This window comes from Amblyomma americanum, chromosome 2 (genome assembly GCF_052857255.1).
Source record: "Amblyomma americanum isolate KBUSLIRL-KWMA chromosome 2, ASM5285725v1, whole genome shotgun sequence".
NCBI lineage: Eukaryota > Metazoa > Arthropoda > Arachnida > Ixodida > Ixodidae > Amblyomma > Amblyomma americanum.
The window spans coordinates 1857501-1871654 of record NC_135498.1 but is presented as its reverse complement, the minus strand read 5'-3'; the positions used below and the strand labels follow the sequence as shown (position 1 = coordinate 1871654).

The window sequence follows — 14154 nt, the reverse complement described above, 5'->3', positions numbered from 1 at the left end:
CGTTGTGACGAGAAAGTTCGGGAGTATTTTCAATGCTTCCAGTTTCTTCATTGATTCAAATAACCTCCAATGAAAAATGTTTTCGAATGCGATGCGGACGTAACTAATCTGGAAACAAGCTCCTCTTCCTTACTCCAAATTCGCCGTAGATTCACAAGAAGGAAAAAACTGCCCGCAGGTATTACATGTGCGTGGCTACTTTGCCAAAAGAAACCGAGCAACGGGTTTTCCTTCTCAGCCGTATTGTGCAGCCCTCACGGCACTGCGACGGACCGGAGAGATGTGAGGACAAGGCTTCTCCTTACTCTACACCTTTTCAGAGCTCAAGGGCTGCCACGGGTGCTCTCCTACACGCCTAACAAGGAAAACCCGTTGATCGTTACTTTTCGCGAAGACGGTATACTTCAACAGGCAGAGAAATAAATATATCGGGTTTAGTGGAACGCTCTTGCGGGCTAGTCGGTTCGTCTTCGAGGAAGGCTCGAAACTGCGCGAAAGCAACAGTGCACGAGGCCAAGAAACGAGCACGACACCGCGGGCGCAGTGGTGCTGTATTCGTTTCTCCTGTCCTCGTCGTTTGGCGCAGTTTCGAACCTTCCTCGAAAATCGCGTGCGTGTGATTTGCATGCAAGCGTACGCAAATATAAGGAACACCGAGCGGACAGCTCCTTTGCTCAGGCCTGAGACCATCAGAAAGTAGCACCGGTGGCATTATCCACGTAACAACGTTTGCACTTTACTGAAAAACCCCATGCCAGGAGAGCTGCGTGCCATGTCCCGTTCGTGGGAGTTAGGCACGCTAATTGACAGTGGTGCAACAACCCACCAGTCACAAGAAACAACGGCATATGCTTTCGCTCTGCCGTATGCCAATTCAGCTTGTTGTTTTCGCGTTTCAAGCACTGGCAGCGCGATTGGCAATGCTTGCGGGGCGCACAGTTATCTCGGCGCTGCGGCTGCTCTCTGAGCGATAATTGGGGCGATGAATGAAGGAGGCGCCTTGATTTTACTTTGGAAAAGAAAATGTTTCAAGCTTTTTACGCGCTATGTGCACAATTGTGTACAAATGAAACACGCAGCTTTCTCGAAAGTGGGCTACGCCTAGCTGCGATTTCTTTGTCTCAGGTGGATTCGCGCCTTTCACATCGCAAATATGTCGTTTTTTTATGCCGTATAGCGAACGCAGTAAATAATATTTCGCGAACCAGTCAGCGGGGAAGCGCGCCATCTGCCATTTTTGTACAGTCCTATTTTGCCGCGAATAGCATTTTTTTCGCAATTTCAAGCGTAATGTGCACTTTTGAAATAAAAATTATTTACACGATCGTTCGGCTGTTTACTTGAGAAGTCGCGACATTTGGATGTTGCTATTTTCAATTATGACATTTCGTACGAAATTCTGCACATCCCTTCAAAAAATTAATCGCTATTATTTTGCGCTGGAAAACTAACAAATTGTCTTTCTTTAAGGCCTTAATATATGATTTAGGCGAAAAAATGCTTCTTTTAAATGTAAACAAAAATGGCGTGTCAAGGTGTTAATACCTTATCAGGAAACAGAGGCATAGCAACTTGGATTGGAATGTTCGCAGTTACCACTTTTCTGGATGCGGCCGTCTGCTCGAAATCGATGGCGCTCTAGGCTCATTTTACTCGCGTCGCTTGTGAGCCGATGGAGTCCTAGCCGCGTGGTCTTCTGTTCTCGGTCGTTTCGGCATCGTCACTATCTGGCGATTTGTTGCATGTTTTCACCTCGCGAACGTCCAGGCGCCACAACAGCACCGATTCCACCTCGGTGCGCCGCAAGCACGTCGCCGCGAGAAGTGGGACATCACGTACGCCTGGTGCCCACGCGCAAAACCTAGAAAATAACGCCATCTGCTCAAAAATGCCCGAAATAAAGACTGCAACTTTAGATGATATCACCTTCTGAATGAAACTTCAGCAAATTCCAAAACTGTCACGGTATTGCTTCACTATCCCATTAATCCTTCGTCTTCTGTTTGCATCCGGTCTCTCCTTTTAGCTAGTTGCCTTTTGTTCTTTGTTTTTTTTTCCGCTTTTACACCGACTTTTCCCTTTAACTTCGTTTGTTTTTGTTTTGTTTTTCACCTCTACACGAGATTTTCTTTGCGGTGGTTCTCACCCCCGAACTATTCAAGGTTCCATTTTTTCCTGCCGGCATTTTTCATCCCCCCCCCCTCCCTCTACCTAAACATCGAACGTCTAGCTCTTGCTACGCTGCCCCCTTTCTATGGCAGAGCCAGTTTCTCATCACAGTTCCAGAAGCGCCCGTTCCTTCTTGGACCCGCGTGTTGGGAACTTTTTTTTTTTTTTTTTTTCACTGGAGCCGACGCGCTGCTTTCGTCTTTGTTGACTGCGTGCGATCGAGCAGGAACCGTCCCACGCTTGGCGTTTAAAGGGGGCTTCTTACTATGCTCAAACTGCTCTTGTTTACAACCATTTCCTTGTTTGCCTGTCTTAAGGAAAGTACATCTCTCTGGCAAAGCAGTGTATAGCTCACTTTCATTTCTTCTGCGATTTATCTTAACTCTGTCGTTTCAAATAAGAGTACAATAAGAGTAATATTTAGTACAGATTTTGTGGAGTAGTCAATATATGCAGCGTACCCTTATTTCCCCCCATCTGCCACCGCCAATGTGTCGTTTGTGTAATAGAGATTGTACGTTAAATTAAGACAGCTAGTACTTCTATGCGGGCGAGAACCTGCCATGACACAAGGACGTCCTTCCCATTTAAGTTAAGCTTTCAACGCCACGTCCGATAATCATTCTGAAGAAACAAAACTTGGAGGGCTCTTCAGATCCGCCTTAGGGGTATGACACGACAGCGTTAACGGGTTAATGCCCAAATATCTGCAATTGGTCATTCTCGACTTTACATTCATAGATCACGGCCGGTCCTCCTACTGGCGCAGTGGTGCAAGCGATGCGCCACTGCCCTGCGATGGCAAATATTGCCACCGGTGGTGCTTGTGCTGCCCAGGCTGCTCTGCCCGAGCAACCTCTCGCGACCGATCATTAGTTAAGTGCCAGCTACCGCGGTGGTCAGTCTGCCCGCAGTGAGGTGGGCAGCTTGTCACGTGACCTAGGTTGCTTCTTCGAGGATTTGCCGCTTACCATGCCAGCGACAACGCCGTATATTTTGCAGAACGGCAGCCTTAACGCTATCGCGTAAAAAGCCGAGATATGTACACCCCGCGTTAAATGTTCTCGGGACACACGTGTCACCGAAAACCGCTATATCCGTGTACCCTGGACAGATGGCCTGAAAGTGTCAGGTGCTGCGCAAAGTTCCCGCCTTGATGGACAGGATGCCGGTTTTATTTCGGAGCGCATGTAGTGGCTGCCATAAAACATGCCTTGTAGTAACTCGCGTGCCCCGTAAACTTGTGGCGGCCGGTGTACACGACGAGGAATGCGCAGCTTTGAACGCGAGCGCACCAATTGCATCTGATGAGTACTAATATGGCCCTTAAAAAAAAGGGGGGGGGGGGGATGCTAAAAAAATTAGTAGAGCTGAGCTTACCGGCTTAACGCATTAATCAGTGAAAGCTGGTTGGAATTAGCGTCGTTTCTGGCGGGCAAGGTCAGCCTGGCACACGCATGCAACGAGGACCGCAGCGTTGGCACAGGCATATTTACGGACCTTTTATGCACCCGAGGAGCAAACCTTACACGCGAAGAGCTGCATGGCTTTGGTCTACTTCGCTGACGTTTAGCTGCTTGGCGTCGGCTCTCTTTCGAGCATGTTTAGCTAGGTACTTGGCTTTGGCCTGTTTATTTCCAGCACGCTTAGGTACTTGGTTTGGCCTCTCTTTTTCGAACTCGTTTTGCCACTGGGCCTCGCCACTCTATTAGCCGCTAGCGGTGCGACCTTGCACGTTCAGCTCTATGTCAACGCGCTGTCGACTTTGGCGTCGGAATGGAAAATATTCACTTCCGCCAGCATCTGCAAGGATACGACGGCGCACGCTTTTCGTGAACATCCGTCGTGGTCTTCTCTCCTTCGCACGACGCGGCATTGACTCCTTGCGACGTTCGCAAGCCTCACGCGGCTGCTGTTACATGATGCGCTCCTGCTGTCCAGCTATCCTCCTCTTCATCTCGTTCGTTCGTTCAACCACCGCGCTAGCCGCCCCATCGCCGTGACTTCAGCCGCTTCAGCCGCGGCACACCGCTTTTTCTTTTTCTTCTTTCACTCTGACTTTCTTTCCTACACCTCGGCGCGGTGCTCCTACTTCTCTTTGCTCCCTGTCCCCCTCGCTGCGCCAGCTCCGGCTGCACTGGCTCTCCCTCTCCGGCCGGTGCCATAGCAACCGGCGGCGCTCGATCCCGGCCTCCACTCTTCCTGTCGACAGGAGAGGGTGAACGCGTTACTCTTTACGGCTGCCGTTGTATGTACCACCTAAGTGGCTTGTACTGAATGGCCTCTATAAAGCTATTACAGCTTTGGGTGTAATATTATGCGCTAAGTGCAGAATTCTCCTCCAAGTTTGTCGTCTGCTCTCGGAATGTTCAATCTTCAAGCCGGAGCTCACGATTGCGTCCAGGCGATATGTACTATCGCTGGGGCTTTTCTTTTTCAAAACAAAGCATGATTGGAGAGACATAGAAGAGACATAGGAGAGGCCTTTTCCCTACAGTGGGTGTAGTCAGGCTGACGATAATGATGATGACTCTCGTCAACCAACCCAGGGCAGACATGGGAAAGTTTGCGCGTCCGGGAGAGCCACGCATGGCTCCTCGGCGTACCGGCGACAAGGGCCGCCACCTGTGGGATGCACGTACGCAGAGTGCATTGGGCACGGCTAGATTAAGTGACTCGGATGTTTACGTAAGGCGCCGGGTGAGCAGTTTTTGCGTGGCGCTGATTGTGCGGTAGCAGGAGCCGCGGAAACGGGCTTTTGTCCAGGAAATCTGTCTGCAGGGTAAGCGCTTCAGAACTAGGGATGATCCTTTGAAATTGATTGACCGTCTATGGAATGAATTCTTGCAAGATTTCGGATCCCACTGGGAACCCACACAAGTTTCCTGGCTGCCACATTTCGCACTTTTCCTGCACTCAGTCAAGTTCAGTTCACTGATAGGAAACTCGCGCTGCTGGCCGACATTTGGGGGAGACGTGGTGCTTCTCGGCTGTTTGTCAAGATCCGGCTTCCGCCGCGCAAACAACCTCGATTATTTCCCAAAGCGGTTCCTCCCACCTTTCCGGCTTTCCCTCAACTTCCTTCTTTACTTCAGAATGTACGTTTTCCCTTTCGTGGCCGTCTCTTCGTCCCTGGAAAAACAACCTCGCCTTGAAAGCACTAAAACAGTCCGCTTACTCCGTCATCCATCTTCTTAGAAGGGCTTTACACTCACGAGACGGTCTAGACGAAGGAATCTGAAAGTGCTGCATGCCTTTGTCCTTAGTCGCATCCTCCACGCCTCTCCTTACCTGAACCTCTCCTGTGCGGACAAAGATAAAATCAATGCTCTAATCCGCATGGCTACCAAAGCAGCACTCAACCTACCAAAGAGCACTGACACGGAGAAGCTCTTAAAATTAGGAACGCACAACACTATACAAGACCTTATAGAGGCACATCGACACACGTGTACTGTGCCTTCGTCTGGCTGGCCCGGTAACAGGACGGCATACACTGGACACTCTGGGAATTCGCATACCCGCACACGCTACAGACTTAATCTCTCTCCTACGCGCCATGCCCTTATCCTCAAACCCCTCCCTAAGAATGTCCATCCTGAATATCATCAGTACCGTCGAGTCGCGCGAGACAAAGTTCCCCATAAAGAATATGGTATTTCAGAGGATGTGCGCTGGGTGGACACCGCATGTGGTCCAGACCGTTCAATAGCTGTGGCTTACCATCCAGCAAACCCCCCCCCCCCACTCACCCACTTCATAGACCTCTCGCCACCCCACCCGTATCCCGGAAGAAGCAGAGGAAGCAGCTGTAGCGTTAGCCACACCCCAACCAATGCGGCTTTAGCGATTCCTAAACAGCCATTCTTGACTTCGCCCGCGACGCGTCCACCCCTCTTCGTGGCAGATATTGAGAATGTGCACCCTAAATTCCGATAGGCGCATTGAGCTCGTGTGGGTGCCGGCTCGCTCTGGCAATCCCAGAAATGAGGCCGCCGATAACATAGCCCGAGCACTTATTTGCAGGGAAAGTGGCGATCCCATCCTGGATTTCTCGAGTGAGTGGGCACACACATCCTCAGAACTCACACAACAAGCACGCCACGCCCGTCGACTCTACCCCCTCCTCACCCTCGCCTATCCCACTCCCAACAAATCTTCTGGATGCGACTCCAGACGCGACCTCTTCCCACCCCTCAGCTTCTATCCTGCTTCCGCACTGTTTCCCCAGAGTTCACTCTCTGGACCACATCCTCTTTGGCTGCCCTGCCAAACCTACGCCGCAGGGACAGCCCGCCATCGGAACATGGGAGGAATGGGAGGCCCTGCTTGCGTGGAAGGTCCCGGACACCCAACTTCGCTGTGTGAACCGAGACGCCAGTGCCATGGCCTTACGTGGACTGGACACATGCGCGTAATGTGGGTGGCTCTGATCCCTTAAAAGATCCAAACTCGCGTGCCTAATAGAGTTTTCCACCCATCCATCCATGCGTAGTGTCGCATCGTGCTCGTACGCATCACGGTGAATTGTTGTTGCTAGCCTTACAATCAGCTGCCTTCTTTGAAATTCCGCAGAAGCGTCATCTTCCTCGCTCTCCAGCTGCGCGCCACCTTTCGCGGAGGTTGATTTTGTTTTCGCGTAGTCTGAGCACGTCCTCGTCTTGTGCGCCCATTTCAGCCCTTTCTTCTCTTCCGGCTCCCATCTGTCGGCGCTGCCCACTCGCATGGTGTTTCTTTTTTTTTTTTGCTCTCTTTTGACTTCAATACTTCCTTTTCTTGTGTAAAATGGGTTCCGCTTTTCTCTTTCTTGTTTTTCACCTTCTTCTTCCTTCTCTTCTTTCCTATGGGCGTAACTCCTCCTCGGAACTTCTCTTCTCACTGGCTTCGGTATTTTCTCCGTGAATGGAGCCTGGCTCTTCATTTCGATGCAGTTGTCAATGCAGACCTTTATCTTTGCGTGCGTTTCAAAGGGAAACGTTTTTCCTCCTCATTTTTCGCGTCAGGGCTTTCTCGTCAACATCTCTCTCGTCTATCCTTTCAAGCTGTTCATCGATTTCTCTGGAAAGTCGGCGTAACGAGTTGCGTGAATTTGCATGCATCTTGTTCTCGCTGCAATTGCCGCTGCTGCCGAATGTTTTTCGTACCTCGAGACGCATTTCTACCTCGCACCCGTCGCGGAGTTTTCAACGGAGCCTTCACTGTGCCTGTCTGCTTGTGTGCGGTGGTGAAAAGCGGTGGAAAAAGAAAGGAAGCGCACCGTTTTCATTATTTATTTTATCGCAATTCCGCGACCCGTGTTAGAGCGCAGCTCTTAGGCCCGTTTCACATGCTGCGACTGGACCGAAAATATTCTTTGTAGTCGGTGAGGCCGCAGTGCGATTTTCGGTCTTTCGGTCACTGCTTTCACATGCAACACCGACGCAGCGAATTCGGTCGGAGGAACAGGCAAGGTTTGCATAGGCAACCCATTAATAAACGCGACAGAAACGTCACACGGAATGTGTTGATGATTTTATGTCCAGCGTATTTTTAGATGGAAGACAATATTTCGCATGTTTCGATTAGAATAAACAGTTTTTCTTCCACCGCGGCAACAGCTCCCACGTGACCCCACGTCGCACGCCGTCTCAGCGCTCCCCATTGGTCAGTCGCAGAACGAACACACCGACGCTGCGACTGGATACCAACCCGACGGAACTCGATCGCAAGCCGTCTGCGACTAGACCGACGGCCCTCCCCAGTCGCAGACCGACAGAATTCGCAGCGTGGCAGGAGAAAATCGCATGCATGTGAACGTGCCTTAGGCGCCCGTTCTTGGTTTCCGCCTCGTAGCCGTCGTCGGCGGCGCTGTCGGCGTAATGGGCTGTCCAAGTAGGCGAGCGAAGCGCCACCTGGAGGGTGTGGCTGCCACGGGAAGTCGACGGAGGGTGGCTAGCAGCGTAACACGCCACCTGCCAGCCGTGAAGAGGTGCACTCAAATTTCCATTACCTGCTGTAGTAACCGTCGGTAAATTTTTTTTCATTATGGTTATCGATGCTTAATTCGCTGCCATTCATTTGTTGTTTGACATTTTCAGGGAACATTATTTTTCTCTATAATGAGGCGTCGTTCCGGGAAAGCGGAGTCCACCGCCCTTTGTGTGTGTGTGCGTGTGCGTGTGTGTGTGCGTGTGCGTGTGCGTGTGCGTGTGTGTGTGTAATTCATAGCATGTGCTCTCTAGCCTTCGATATTTTCAGATGTTTTGATTTCGAAGACAAAATAATTTGACATGATTGCTTTGTACTCCCAGTGGCTCGAAATCACGCTTCTCGAAATTCCAATTTTTCGTGGCACATAGGGAATCTGTGCGAAGTTAGATCGCGTGCGTCGCCCATTTATGTCCCCCTTCGCTCTTTCTCAGTTCGCGGTCCCCTTTAGCTGCCAATACATTGAAGATACAACGAAAAAAAATTGGTGAAAAAGCGGCACATTTCACGTTTTTTTCCCCTCACTCCTTGCTACGGAGCCAATAAGAGTGCTGTTCGCGAGAAGTATGCAACGCGTATAGTTTTTGTTGCCTGCGAACTGCTTTACATGCCGTTGTGCTGCTTTCCTAATGCGCTACCTTTAAAGCTCTTACGATTGCCCTTGGGCGCTGCTGTGCGTTGACTCTGGCGCACCTCACCCAAAGAGGCTCCAGCTCGTCAATAGGGCGGGCGCGTCTGAGTTTCTCTCCTGCATGGAGTCAGCGTGCTGTCACCTGGCCGGTGGACGATGGTTCTGTAGGCGGAAACGACGAAATGACTCTGGAAGCAGTCGTGTTATTTCAGAGTGAGGGCTAAGCGAGGCCGGCGAGAAAGAAAAAAAAATGACGGATTTCGTGCGTGGTTAGGCCAGATGCGAAGCAAATCCGCTAGCACTTCGGTTTTTACTTCGGTTTCGATTCGATACTCCGTTTTCAAGGTTAAGTCGGATTCATACAATGATCGGCGAAATCGCACTTAAAGTCCGCCTTATGGGCATATGGCTCCATACAGTTAATGGGGTAACGCCGACATATGCAGAATTTTGCAGTCTCTATCATTTCTTTCCTCCTTTCTCTCTTTCTTTCTTTTTCTTTATTTCTCTCTCTTTCTTTCTTTCCTTCCTACTTTTGTTCTTCATTTCTTCCTTTTCTATTTCTTTCTTTTTTATTTTTTTCTTTCTTTCCTACTTTCGTTCTTTCTTTCTTAGTTCCTTTATTGATTCTGATTACAAATAATGAAGGAGACCGAGATAAAAGCCGCTGGTACGCTGCTTGAAATACCCTCGACCCCCTTTACGTGTAGCATCTCGGACTAGCATGGCATACAAAGCACACTTGAGACTTTTACAAACAAGTTTCACGTCCAGATAATGCCAAGTATAATATGCAAAAATTGAACACGAGATTTGCGCAGGTTGCCTCTATTTGAAGAAAAGAATAGAAACACGTAGAAGAGAAAATGTATTACATGTTATGCCTTCATACTTACAGGTTTGTAGGAAAGCCTTAAATTCTGAAGAGTTCATATTTCCGATGTCAGTGCCAATTTCATTTAGGAAATTTAATAACCCCGGTAAATTATTCTCAAGCTTTTGCTTGTTATAATTTGTTCTATATATATAGCAACGTTCCACGTTTCTGTGCGGCTTGTACTGTAAGCGGGTACATTATAATGTAAATTTCGATTTGCACTTAAGTAAAATTATGTTTATTCGTTCTGAAGTAAAATTCTCTTACTAGACCATATGCGTAAAGGTCGTGGATTTTTTTTATCCAGTATGCTTCTTGAAGAGTCATTGTGTTCTGTGTAGGATGCATTGGCAGTAATACGCAGGGCCCTTTTCTGCATGACTAATGTATTATTAATATTTGATTGCATGGTTGTACCCGATACTAAATTATCGTAATTAATGTGCGAGGCAAAAAAATTTCACACAAGTACAGAAAATGTGTCCATTGCGCCTTAACATTACACTTCTGCTGAGCTTCTTGAGCACTGACTCTGCGTGGTCATCCTATTGTAAGTTGTTGGAGAAGCTTACACCAAGAATTTTAATTGTGTTCAAGGCCTCAATATGCGCAAACTGGAACATAAGAGCGTGATTCTCTGTGATTTCTTTATCCTGAGTTCGAAAAATTACAGCTCTGGTTTTATTGAAACTAACCTGCAGACAGTTTTGTTTCGACCAAATAGAAAGCCTGCCAAGAAGTTCATTTGCCATTGTCATTAGTTCTGCATAATTGTGGGACGATAAGAAAATGCTTGTGTCATTTGCATACATCACGAACTTTGCTTGTTGATTACTAGGTACTGGATCATTAACGTAAAAGTTGAAAAGTAGCGACCCGACAATACTCACTTACTTGAGATTATTTCTGTGGCTTGCGATTTAATTTCATTTATTGAGACAAATTGGTGCCTCTTTTCAATATAGCAGGATAATAAAACAAGTGGTGTGCCCCTTATGCCCTATCATTCTAGCTTTTTGGGGAGAAGACTGTGATTGATGTGGTCAAAAAGCCAGTGTGTAATCAACAAATGTATCGATAGTTAAATATTTATGTCCAAAGTTTACAATAATATGAACTCTTTCTGGTCTAAGAGTGCCAGTATTGTGAACTTGTGTTTCTGAAATCCATTCTGTGCTTCAGTTGTAATCTGGTATTTACTGCGAAATGGTGGCAGTCTAGGACGATTTTCTCCAAGCGCTTTGGAAAAATTGGGAGGACCGATATTGGACGGTAGTTTTTTATATTCTGCTTGTCGCCTTTACTTAAAATTGCTTACTTTTGCAGTTTTCATACTATCAGGAAAAGCGCCTGAAGAAATGCACAAATTGTAAATGTGCGCCAAAATAGCGGTAATATCATATATAACATACTTAATAGGCCGTACCTGCAGGTCGTCTATGTCGCAGCTGAGTGAATTTTTAAGCTTCAGGAACACACCTCAGCAGTATCTACTGGCGCGAAAAAAAAAACTGAAATATTGTTTATAGGTGCTATGATATCATTAGTGACACGAAAATTCGAGTCGAAGCGTTTCGCCACAATGTATTGGTTAAATGCATCAGCAAGTTCCTGATCTTTCACTAGGCGTCCGTTTAATGAAATTTCCTGGGGCGATTCTCCCCTGGTTCCTTCCTGTGAGAGTGTTTATTTTGATGAAAATAGAAGGCGGCCGACCAAAAGAAAGGATGGGATGATGTTTCGGCACCCCCACTGAAACCTTGTTCATTTTAATAATAATAATAATTGGTTTTGGGGAAAGGAAATGGCGCAGTATCTGTCTCATATATCGTTGGACACCAGAACAGCGCCGTAAGGGAAGGGATAAAGGAGGGAGTGAAAGAAGAAAGGAAGAAGAGGTGCCGTAGTGGAGGGCTCCGGAATAATTTCGACCACCTGGGGATCTTTAACGTGCACTGACATCGCACAGCACACGGGCGCCTTAGCGTTTTTCCTCCATAAAAACGCAGCCGCCGCGGTCGGGTTCGAACCCGGGAACTCCGGATCAGTAGTCGAGCGCCCTAACCACTGAGACACCGCGGCGGGTCCTTGTTCATTTTCCCGAAACGTCATCCGATCCTTTCTTTTGGTCGGCGCCATCTATTTTCGTCATGTACCATTCCGACCAGACGGGTTTCCGTCAGACACTAGTCTTCTATAGTTTATGATTTTGTCCGGTACAAGGTATAAACTGGCGAATATAAAACACATCTCTACCTCTTCTTCATTCTCTGGCTACCTTGTTTCTGAAGGACTTGAAGAATTTGAGGTGCAAAGGTTCTCTGGTTTTCAGGAATTTTTCATGCAACCTGTCTCGTTTTGTGATTTTCTTTAAAAGCTCTCTCATTACCCAAAGCTTTACATTCATAGATCGCTGGGAGTCCTCATACTACCTTTGGCGCAGTGGTGCAGCAGTTAAGCGATGCGCCACCGCCCTACGATGGCAGATGCTACCATCGGTCAGGCTTGTGAGACCCAGGTTATTATTCCGAGCAACCTTTTGAGACCAGCCAATAATTGAACTGTCGCTTGCCACAGTGGGCAGTTTGCCCACAGTCCCGTGGAAAGATTCTGATGACGTCACAAGGTCATCTGACCTAGGTGACCCTTCTGCCAACTAGGGGGCCACCTAGGTACAGAATAGCCAGACAGACAGTGGGGAAATCGGTGAGTGGGATCTTAGTATTATAGCGCACTAAAACGATGTACGCTTCAACTTGTCGAATCTACTAACAGGCTACGAGGAACGCAGTAGTGGAAGGTTCCGGATTGCCTAAGGTTCTTTAACCTGCAGGAACATTGCGCAGAGCAAGGGCTTTTTTTTTAATTTGCCTGCTTCAGAATGCGCCGAGATTAATCAAAGAAAGTCAACTACCATACAGTTCGCTGATACTTGCTATATTTTGCACTTTACAGACCTGTAATATTATTTGAATTATGTATTTATTAGGAAGTAAAATGCTTTAGAAGGGAGTCGCACACGCTTGCAACCGCTTAACGTGCTCGGCTCGATAAATACTTACGATGGCGTGAACTAAATAAAAAAAAAATTGACGATGGTTTAGCTTTGGTTAAACCGAGGGAGAAGCGGCCGTGATGTCACGGCTTAGCAGGTGAACACCGCATGTCGACTTCGTTCCTAGGCGCGCCGGCGCTGCTCCCGTTATGTACTCGGCTAAGGAGGGCGCGACGTCAAGCCCTATCACGTAAACGTCGCATTTCGGCGCCTTGGCGAGCCAAGGGTCGATCACGTGACCCGAATTTAGTTGACCGTGATGACTATGACTTGACCTTGAAATGACCTTGACCTCAACGTTTGTTTGATCTTTGTCATGGCTTGACCATTGGTCTCACCACTGACCATTCGCTGGTTCTCCGAACATAAACTAAAGGCTTCACCTTGACTGAGCCTTGAAGGTCTTGGGAAGTACACGGCGATCTCAGTCCGTTACCTCTAGTAGTGAAGCTACCGCTTCAAAAGCACAAGTCAAACGTGAAGCAGTACTCTCCTCGCACCGTTGGAAGGAAGGGAGTATGAAAAAGCCATGACATCATATTTGAAGCCATGACATTTATTTATCTCACAATGCTGCAGGCCACTGCTTTGACTCTACTTCTCGCTCACTGTTGCAGAGGTGTTCAGCTCGCTCATGGTTCCCGAGTCCGGGGTGAGAGAGACGCTGGGAGGAGGAGGTGTCGCCTCCATTTCGCCGTCCAGGACTGACATACACGTCACGGTCATGTTCAACGGAATATTCTCGCCCACAGGTGGGTGTGTCTGTCTTCACGCAATTCTGCCCGACGCTACACAAGGGCTCAACTCTGCCCAGGACCGCATTTCGTAGAGGGCCCGAGCCGGCACATTGCATTGCTCGAATCATGGTAACTGCTGCAGCTCCTTACTGCGTGTGGCTTTCACCCTGCTACACTGCTGTAAGCGGTGCCGCGTTCGGAATGATATCTAAGATGCCCAGCTGTAGGGAATAAAGGGGCATTTAACTGCGATTGAAGCGATCACCTTCCACCCGCACCTGCAGCAGTGTTTCGTCCCGCAGACGCAAGAGACGTGGTGGTCAAGCTGAGCCTCCTGGCGGCTGACGCATCCACTCCGGTTGCCGGCTCGGAAGTGGTGCTGCCAAAGATCCACGTGGTGGGTATACGCAACGGTGGTGGGCGGAGGAGGTGGAGTCCTCTTCTTCTCCTTCTCCTCTGGTTGCAGTCGCTGAACGTGGCCAGCGTGAAGCTGAGTCTGTCTGCGGAGCAGCAGCGGCTGCTCGTGGCCGGCAAGCTGCGCATGCGCCTCACGTCGCCCGACGGACAGCGACACATCGAGGGGCCCGTCGTCGTCCGGCCGACATGCAACAGTGGGGTCCCGATTTCTTCGAATTCCTGTGGGAACGCGTTGAAAAGGAGCGACATTCGAATGAAAATGCATTCATGATATGGACGCGAAAGTGTCACAGGGGCCGTT

The 14154-nt window shown here is 48.6% G+C and overlaps 1 protein-coding gene across 2 annotated transcripts in view; it reads left to right on the top strand.

Annotated features, from left to right (window-relative positions):
- Window positions 1-14154, top strand: part of LOC144120427 (dorsal-ventral patterning protein Sog-like) — a 287843-nt gene that overhangs the window by 225150 nt on the left and 48539 nt on the right. For both annotated transcript variants that reach the window (XM_077652796.1, XM_077652797.1), the window contains 3 exons: window positions 13317-13451; window positions 13739-13833; window positions 13903-14047. In XM_077652796.1, coding sequence (XP_077508922.1) covers window positions 13317-13451; window positions 13739-13833; window positions 13903-14047 — 375 coding nt within the window. The remainder of the gene's footprint in view (window positions 1-13316; window positions 13452-13738; window positions 13834-13902; window positions 14048-14154) is intronic.